At 58.3% G+C, this 9,056-nt stretch overlaps 1 protein-coding gene across 1 annotated transcript; it reads left to right on the top strand.

The window, feature by feature from the left end:
• Window positions 1–211: 211 nt before the first annotated feature.
• LOC133097392 (NUT family member 2G-like) lies at window positions 212–7,781 on the top strand. The gene is made up of 7 exons (XM_061199248.1): window positions 212–227; window positions 2,183–2,897; window positions 3,852–3,980; window positions 5,028–5,200; window positions 5,654–5,949; window positions 6,349–6,465; window positions 6,987–7,781. Exons 1-7 carry the CDS (start codon window positions 212–214, stop codon window positions 7,779–7,781), a joined length of 2,241 nt encoding a protein of 746 aa, XP_061055231.1.
• Window positions 7,782–9,056: the final 1,275 nt, after the last annotated feature.

Below are 9,056 nucleotides of genomic sequence, written 5' to 3'. Positions count from 1 at the left end.
CAGAGCCCTCGTGGAATGTCTCCCCACCCCCACCCTACCCAGACCCACGTGCCCTCTGCCCCTCCCCCACTGCAGAATGTTTAGATTCAAACCTGTCCCTCCTTCACTTGGATCCTGAGCGTCTGCTGAAGCAGGTCGCTCTCTGGGTCCTGGTCTTGACTTTTCTCATTGAGGCTACCAGGCAGCAGTAGTCCGTGCCCAAGCCTGCAGGATGGCTTCAGAAGGAGGTAAGCCTATAGGCTGGGGGTGTGTTCTCAGAGACCCTGCCATCCCTCACATCCTTCGGGTTCACACGTGACACTTCACTGTGGGCACATAGTTGGACTGAAGTAGAGGGAGAAGAGAGCACTGGACGCACAAGGACATTTCACCTGGGGAGACTGGGGAGCCTGAAGAAACCTGAGACTGCACTGGGGAGGAGGGGTCATTGGAGGTGGATCAAGAGGAATTGCCCTGGCTATGGAGAAAGGATGGCAGCAGGCAGGTTGATTCTTTCTAGAAGGGAGACAAGCCACTTTGAAACGTGTGTGTAAGGATGTGTGTGATGTCCTGGTGGTGACACAGGGAGGGTCATGAGGAAAGCCTAGACCTGCATTGTGTTCCTGAGGCACCTGAAGCTTGCCTCACCATATCTTTCTAAGAGATTTGAACAGGAGCATACTGTATCTAAGGGGATCGTGGGGAGAGATGGTCTTGGTGAGAAAACTATTCAATGGGGCTGTGTGTGGCCACACCTGCAGTGAAGTGTCCTCTCCGAGAGCTAGGCAGGAGGTTACTCTAACTGCTGCAGCCCACACCTCGTCCACTCTTCCCAGCCCAGAGCTCACTTCTCAGTTCAGGCAACTGTTGCTTTGGATTCAACAGGGGATGGGCAACCGTGTAACTTCAGCCAAGAGAAGGCTCAGATTCCTGAGTTGCTCTGAATTGTTCTTCCTTTTGTGGAATTGCAGTACTTCAGACCTACTTCATCTCATCCAGTATCTCATGGTGGACCCTCAGGCTGCCTTGAGAGGAAGAGTTTGTTCATATTTCATGTCACTCCTTCATGGACAGGGAACAGATGTGGAGTGGGGTTGTTTCGGGTGGAACGTCTGTGAAGGCTGCTTCCTCTTTTAAAGGGGGAAGGAGTGTAGCCCAGGGGCAGGAAGACGATCTTCTGTGTTATTATTAAACGTCCTATGACACCTGTTCTGATTAATTAGGTGCACCGAGGTGTGTACCTTGTTCTCCTGAGCAGGGATGTGTTCCAGACAACTTGATCGCCATGGCAACTGGCTTATGCCTGCTTCTCAGATTGTCTTTCCGTTATTGGGAGCTGGAAGGGGAAGGACCACAGGCAGTCTGTACTCCCATGACCAATGTAACATGACAATTCCCTGGCCCTTGTTTAATCCTCTGCAGCCATCACTGGCTGTGAAATGACAGACTCTAAGGGACACGCGCCTACTTCTCACACACCACTCCCCCCACCCCCGCCTCCTAGGAACAGAACTCCTGAGTGATGACAGTGACTCTGGGCACTGGGGAGGGGGTGGCAGGACCTGGCCCATGTTACGTGTCTGCTGTGGGTTGTTCTGAGATGCAGGTGCATTCTGGGCCAGTGTTATGGGTTTGTATCAGGATTCCATTGGAGTGATATTTTCCAGCATTTTGTTTTGTTTTGCGAGGCTAGGAAAGAAAGAGGGGATTTATACTGAGCATCAGGAAAAGGAGGACTGAGGAGGAGGTGGGGCCCTAATATTTTACACAGTGCCTGTCCACAAAGGGCCTTTGGGTGCCTAGAACTTACCTTGGAGGAGGTCCGTACCTGCTAGTACGCCGGCTGAGGGGCATTTCCTACAGAGCGGATGTCCACCCAGTTCCAGGTCTTGGGAGACAGCCTGTGAGGCTTAGGTGCCAGGGGGTGCCTCAGGGAGGCTCTCCAAGTCAGTGCTTGCTGAGGCGATTTCTTCTCGGCAGGCAGGGGTCAGGGACCTTGGTGGATGGGCGCGGGGTCACCAGTGGGATAATTCTCAACTGGAGGTCAGGGCATGAAAATCACTTGAAGACATTTGCACGCTGCACAGTTTCCCTTGTCCAAGTGTCCCTCACCTGTGGAGATTTACACTCTGATGCCACAGAAAGCCTCAGTCCCACGTGCCCATTCTCCTCCTCCATTCACTCCTTTCCTTTGCCTCAACAGCATCTCCAGTGCTGGGAACGGATGTGACCATGAACCCCGGTGCCTCCTTGTCTGCTTTCACGGCAGTGCCCTTCCCTCCACCCATTCCTGGCGCCCAGCACCGGCCACCCTGGCAGCAGCACCTGCCACGTCCCATCACCCCAGCATTCCCTCCTGGCAGCAGCCTGCTGCTGCCAGCTTTCCCCAGGATGCCTTTGGTGGCTAATGGTGGCCGTGGCCCCAGTGCCTCTGGGGCGTGCAACCTCACTGTCCAAGTCAGGTCACAAGGGAGGCCAGTGGAGGCCCCCCAGACTCAGACCTTTGTCGTTACTCAGGGCCCCCTCAACTGGAGCGCTCCAGGGGCCCTCAGCAGGAGTGCTGCATGTCCTGCACCCGTATTCTTAGCAACCCCTGTGATGGAGACCGTTGTGACTGCTCCAGCTGTTGGAGTTAGTCAGGCTGGCAAGGGAGGCTGGACCGCAGGCTTTCCTCCTCAAGCTCCACCACCAGCTGCCCAGCTGGCCCCTATCATTCGCCCAGTGAACTCTGGGCCATGGCCACACGGCACTTCCAGGGAGGGCCGCCTGGCCACCAACCAGTCCAACGCCTCGCAGGATGGCTCCTCTAACCCCCAGAGCGGGTACAGTAACTTCCGACGTTGGCAGCGCTTCAAGCCCCTGGCCCGGAGACACTTTCGCCTGAGTCCTGATGCAGAAGCTTTTTCCTGCTTTCTCATGTGAGTGAACGCTCAGGGGGTCCTGAGCTTATCGGAGCTTTTAGATAAAGAGGAACTGGGGATGGACTCGCACGTTAGGTTTCTAGGGATACTGGAAGGAAGGTGTGAGGGCGATGTCCATGCTATGAGAAGGCACATTGTCGGTCACATGGGTGGGCCTGCCAGCCCATGACATCATGACTGAAATGTGCCCTATCTCAACTGGCCCCACCACCCTGTGAGTCTCGCCAGCTTGCTCTTCCATGATTCTCATGGTAATATGGACTGAAGACTTGCAGTCAGAGAGGGTCGTGGTGTAAGGTGAGGAGCCAAGGAGTGGATGCCGCACTCTCCCGTGGTGCCGTCTCCTTTCATACAGGACTTGAGTGTACATGGCCAGGGGAGGTCACTTCAGAGGAGGGGGAGGAGGGCGGGGCCCAGGAGAGCGCTTTATGCATGCCTCCACTTCGTTGTGGAGAATTCCACTAGGAACAGGGTGATGGTAGAGCTCTCCTAAGGGCGTGGGCTCTCTCCCACTAGAGTTGTGAGCCTGGCAGGCATTTCCATCCTAAACCTCCGGTCCCTCGTAAAAAGGGGACAATTACACCTCACTCAGAGGACTGTGCAGAAGACTCCTTGGGCTAATCTATGAAGTGTTAGCAGATTGCTTGGCACATGCCACGCCTCATTGATGATGGTGATCTTTATTATGAAAATGCAGCCTTGAGGAGGAAAAGAGCTCCCCAAGGCACAGTGTCCCAGCTCTAGCCTGGGGGTGGATGGTCATCCTTGAGTGAGTGTGAGGCGGTGACAGCAGTGGCCGGGAAGGCTTGTCTTTGCCCTCCCAGACCCCCGCCTCTCACCCTCCTGTCGTTCAGTCATGCTGTGTTGAGTGATGTGTGGTCCACATTGGCGGGTGGGGTCAGGCAGGTGGGGGCTGGGCTGGGCCCGGAGACCGACCCCGAGGGCTTACAGACCAGTGCTTCGATCCCTGGCCCGCCTGAAGCCCACCATGACGCAGGAGGAGGGACTGTGGAGGGCCGTGCAGGAATGGCGGCGCAGAAGCAACTTTGACCGGATGATCTACTACGAGACGGCGGAAAAGTGAGTCAGCGTCCTGGGCCCAGGGGCTGCGTGGAGGGTGAGGCGAGTGGGTGAGGGCAGGGTCTGGCCGTGGGGGTGCTCATCAGAGAGGACAGAGGAGAAGGGCTGTCACCCAGCACAGGGTCCCCGCAGCCGAGGGGCCCTACTGTCCTCCAGAAACCCCTCCCTCACCTTGAGAGTTTGAGACTTCTGTCCTTCCTCCACCAGGAGCTCTGCCCTCCCCTGATTTTGACCTACCCTTGCCTTGACATGAAGGTCTCAGGACGGCGCAGGGTGAAGCTGTGAGTCCAGTAGGGGTCCAACTCCGGCCATACGGGCTGGGCCGGGAAAAGAGCTCCACCCGCCAGCCTGCTGCTTCCTTAGTGGTGGGTGGCTGGCGGCCACTAACATAAATTTGGGACCCCCTCTCCTTATGAAAAGTGGCCTGAGTGGGTACCCTGGCATCCCTGAAGAGGCTGGGGAAGCCAGCTGCCGTCAGCCCAAGGGTCTCCGGCCCTTCCAGTGTTTGCTCCATGGTAATCCCCTTGGTTTAAGAAACAAAACCAAACAAATGAGCGCCTCTCAGAGGAAGGGAAGGCCTCTCCTCTAAGCTCAGCATCCACATCGTCCAGCCTCTCCTGGGCCCTGTCTCCAGGTCTATGTTCCAGGACTCTCAGTCCTAGCCCAGGGTCCTGAATTCGGGCAAGGACCCCTGTGGGGAACACATGCTTGTTCCAGCCTCTGGCTGTCAGCCCTTCATGTGGTTCTGGATGGAGACGGGAGGCATGAGGAGGGTGCCCCCTGGGTCAGCCATGTGTCCCGTTGACCTGGTTCAATTCAGCGACCTGGGTCTATGCTGTTGAATGCCCTCCAGTGCTGGTGAGGCAGGAAGGGTCCCAGATCTTGTTATCACTTCCAGGAGCAGCTCTCTGCTGTGGACAGCACCTCACAGGGCCTTGACGGCCCCAAGGCACATCCTCTCCCAGTGCCTCATTCTTGGCTGCCTTTGTTGGGCTCCAGAACCCAGGCCTTTTTCTCAGGGTGGCCTGTGCCTCGGTCACCCCCCAGGTTCATGGAATTTGCGACCGAGGAGGAGATGCAGATCCAGAATTTGCAGTGGATGCAGCGCACGCAGGACCTGCCTCCTCCAGCCCCACCGAAGCTGGATCCTCGGGGGCCCCCAGCCCCGAAAGTGGGCCCTCAGCCAGGCACCCAGGTTCCCACTGGAGTTGAAGGCATAGGTAACAGGGGCCTAGGGTTGGCCACTGTCCCCATGTGGATCCTTTTCCTTCAAGACAGGGGCATTGGTCTTTCAACCAAAACAGCCACCGAGGCGGGGGGTGGGGGGGTGGGGTCTCAGCTGCCCTTTGTCACTACGGGGCATTGACTTGGTCAGTTTTGTAACTCCTCTCACACCTCCCTGTCAAAGGACCCCACACTAAGTCTGCCTAAGAAGTGGGCTTGATGGGGAGACCCCTAGAAAATTGGAGGTTCCCCACTTCCTTACTTGTGACTCTCTTAGATGACCCCCTTACCTCCCCTCTCCAACTGTGCATGAGGCTTCAGATGGTCCTGACCCCTCCCACACCCACATCAACGTCCCCCAAACAATGCCCTCACCAACGTGCGCTTGGTGGTCAGGAGGTGGACCGGGAGTCCCTCACCTTCCTTCCCTTCCTCCTGCTCTGCCTCAGCCTGTGCTCCCAGGATGTCCGGCCCCAGGGCCCAGCCCTCGCACCCGAAGCCACACAGATCCCAGCGGACCCCGGGGCCCAAGGCACCCAAGGAGATTCCCCCTGAGGCTGTGAGGGAGTATGTGGACATGATGGAGGCGCTGGTGGGGCCCGTCCACTCAGCCACAGGCGAGTCAGATGCAGAATGTGGAGAGGACGGAAATGAGCTGAAGCAGGAAGAGGACGACACCTACTCGGACCCGGGTCTCTTGAGCTACATTGACGAGCTGCGTTCCCAGGAAGACTCTGTCACCAAGGTAGGCTGGGCCTGGAGCCTGGGGTCTACAAGATGCCAGGGCATGGAACTCTCAGCACCCAAGGTCTGGGTTCTGCTCAGGCCGATGGGACTTAAGCTCAGCTCCTTGTTCCTGAGCCTGGTGTTAGGGGAGGTGTACGCAGATGTATGTGTGTATATGTTTGTGTCTGTGTGTATGCCTTTGTGCGTCTGTGTATGTGCATCTGTATATGTGCTCTTTTGTGTGTGACTGTGTATGTGCATGTTTGTGTGTGTGTGTGTGTGTGTGTGTGTGCTGACCATCCCTGCCTTGTGGAGGAGAGTGGGTGTGGGTCTCTGCTTTTCACTTTCCCTCCTGGTCTTCTTGTGTCACAGGCCACCCCTGGCCAAGGATGCTCACAGCCTCTTCTTTCTGTCTGAGGTGGAGGCAGTCATTCACCCTCGAGTCCTGGCAGAACTGTTTTCCCCAGACCCACAGCTGGATCTCTTGGCCCTTGCTGAGGAGCTGAAGCAGGAGGAAGGACTCACCCCTGAAGAAGTGAGCCAAGGGAGGGAGAGGGACACTTAGGGAGCCAGGGGACTCCAGGGGAGGGGGCACCCCAGGGGATCCAGGGGACAGGGGAAACCAGGTGGCCCAGGGGAGCCAGAGGAGGGAGGGATCGCAGGTAGAACAGGGGAGACAAGGGACACCCAGGAAGACCAGGGCACGGAGGGACCCCAATGAGCAGGGGAGAGGTAGGGCCCCAGAACAGGAGGCCCACATGGCTCTGTCCATCCCTTCCCTGCCTCGGAGGCCTGGCATGGGGAAGGGCCCTCTCTGGGGTGGGTGCAGCGCAGGGTGATAGGAAGGAGAGGATGGGGAGCCGGGAGCGGAGGGAAGGACACAAAGCTGGGAATAAGGTGCAGGAGGATGGCAGGAATGCCACCGTGTCTGTATTTGGAGTCTAGTCCTGGGGTCACCCGTCCCCTCCTCCCCGCCAGGGCCGTTGTCCCACTGCCCAGTGCTCCTCCTCTCACACGTGCGTGTGGAGCCGTCACTGTCCTCCTCCCTCCTCCCAGCTGGTGCAGAAACGACTCCTGGCTTTGAAAGAGGACGAGGGTGGGCCGGCAGCCCCGAGCCACAGTGCACCCGGAATGGGCTCAAGTCCTTCTGAGTCCCACGCCAGCCAAGGTGCCCAGAGGCACGGCCAAGACCGCCATCTAGGGGTCAGTGATGAAGCCTGCCCACCAGAGATTGATTTTGAGGCTCTTCATAGGCCCATCCGAACAGACACTGGCCTGTTCGGGCCCAAAGTCTTTGTTCCCTCTCGAGGACGTCAGGAGGTCTCTCCATTCCGGGCCGGACGGCCCTCCCCTCCCCAGGGTCAAAGGCGCACTGGCCCTCTACTGGGACCCAGGGATGCGTCTGTTCTCAGAGAGGCCTCTCCTGTTCGGGAGGCCCGAGGGCCCAGGGACACGTCCAGTGAGGACGAGGAGGAGCTCCCCAGCCTGGCCTCCCTCTTGGCCTCTCCGCAGAGCCTGCCGCCTTGCCGGCTGTCCCAGAGTCCTGCCCCTGCCTCAGGCCTGGCCTCCCCTGGAGGTTGGGGGGCCCAGAGTGCTCCCCAGGCCCCCTCCCCTCAGAGAAGAGGCCTCCGCCCAGCTCCACCAGCCGCTCCCAAGTCGAGGAAGCGGGCTCTGTGTGGGCGCCCAGCCGCTGCTGAGAAGCCGCCCATCCCCGGGGCTGGCCACGGGGTCTCTGCGAGGCCAGCCTTGGCTCTGGGGCTGGCTCACCCCTCAGAGCCGAGAAAGAGAAAGCGTGACCCGTTTGTCACAGGGAAGAGGAGGAAGAGGAAGAGGAAGCACTGCAGCCAGTAGGGAACAGCCGGGCTGGCCCTCCAGGGCGAGCCCCCCAGGGCGGCCCCCAGGGGAGCCTAGGGGCGCCTCCTCACCCCAGTGCTGATCCTGGAGGATGTGGGGGGAAGGGAGGGAGGGCAGGACCACCAGGGCGGGGAGGGGGAGTGGGATTGTGGGGGCTTAGGGAGGTGGGGGAGGTGGGTGTGGGCAGGACCTTCGGAGTGATGTATGTAAATTGTGAATAAAGATAGTTTTGGTGGGAAATGCTCTCAGGCCACTGTCATCTTGTTCGTGTGGAGCTGCTCCACAGAGAGCGATCCTGAGAGGAAGGAAGGGTGAGGGAGGTCACAGGAGCTATGGATCTACAGGTGGCCAAACCTTTCCTCCACACAGACAAGGACTCCTCAGGCTGCGCCTGGGAACGCACAGCTCTCACTTTCCCCAGGGACCCCCTCATCATCCCCTTCTCTAAAGCCTGCTTGGCTAGGGGCCTTCTGGGGCATCTGTAGCGTCTTCTGCATCCCTGAACCGTGTGGGGAGGGAGAGCTGCTTTTGTGCCTCTCAGCCCTCTGGCCACTAACCAGTTTCTAGGACGGAGCCTGGAGGCGGCCCTTGTCTTTATGGAGCTGCTCTCTGCCTCCCTGAAGTGGCCAGGCGATGGCGCTGGGGTGACCCTCCGCTCATCCAGGGTTTCCTGTGTGGGTGGCCTGACCAGAGAGGAAAAGTCTTGGCCATGGGGACAGGACTGTCTGCCTCGTCATAGCGGGAGCGTTCTCTAGTCCCACTGGGATTATTGCAATGTGGAGAGTGGTTGAGGCAGCTACCTCTTAATCCCAATGAGGATGCAACAAGGGGAATGGGTGCAGGGAAATTCATGGGGCACCCGTTAAAGGTGTGTATAAGGGAAATGACAGTTTGGCCCCTCTGTGGAACTTGTGGGATTTCTGTGTAGCATCAACTCTTTCAACTGAGGGAGGAGGACCCATCTGGCTGTGGCTGTGGGGACTGGCCTTAGGGGCCTACGGGTGTGCAAAGACACCCCAGAACTACTGTCCCGTCCCTTTCCACCCATGGCTGGACATGTGTGTGTATTGGTATCAACACTGATTTGTATTCCCATAGAAAACAGTTCCTCCTGACAAACTATGACCGTGTTTCACAAGAACAGCTTGCTCACAGGGGCAGCAGGGGTAGGGGAGAGGTGTCTGTGGCCCCAGATCTGGGTGGGAGCTGGGATCCATGCTGAGGAGTGTAGAGGCCTCAGTCACCATCCTGTGGTTGCCGGCAGAGACTTTG

Source organism: Eubalaena glacialis, chromosome 9 (genome assembly GCF_028564815.1).
Source record: "Eubalaena glacialis isolate mEubGla1 chromosome 9, mEubGla1.1.hap2.+ XY, whole genome shotgun sequence".
In the NCBI taxonomy this organism is placed as follows: Eukaryota; Metazoa; Chordata; class Mammalia; order Artiodactyla; family Balaenidae; genus Eubalaena; species Eubalaena glacialis.
Note: the sequence above shows the minus strand (reverse complement) of the source record. Positions and strands in the feature narration are given on the sequence as shown.

What these genes read in the sequence shown, in the direction of transcription:
- LOC133097392 (XM_061199248.1), top strand. An exon ending in CACTGGAGTTGAAGGCATAG is followed by an intron (nt 5,201 to 5,653) that starts GTAACAGGGGCC and finishes GCTCTGCCTCAG; the next exon opens with CCTGTGCTCCCAGGATGTCC. An exon ending in AAGGACTCACCCCTGAAGAA is followed by an intron (nt 6,466 to 6,986) that starts GTGAGCCAAGGG and finishes CCCTCCTCCCAG; the next exon opens with CTGGTGCAGAAACGACTCCT.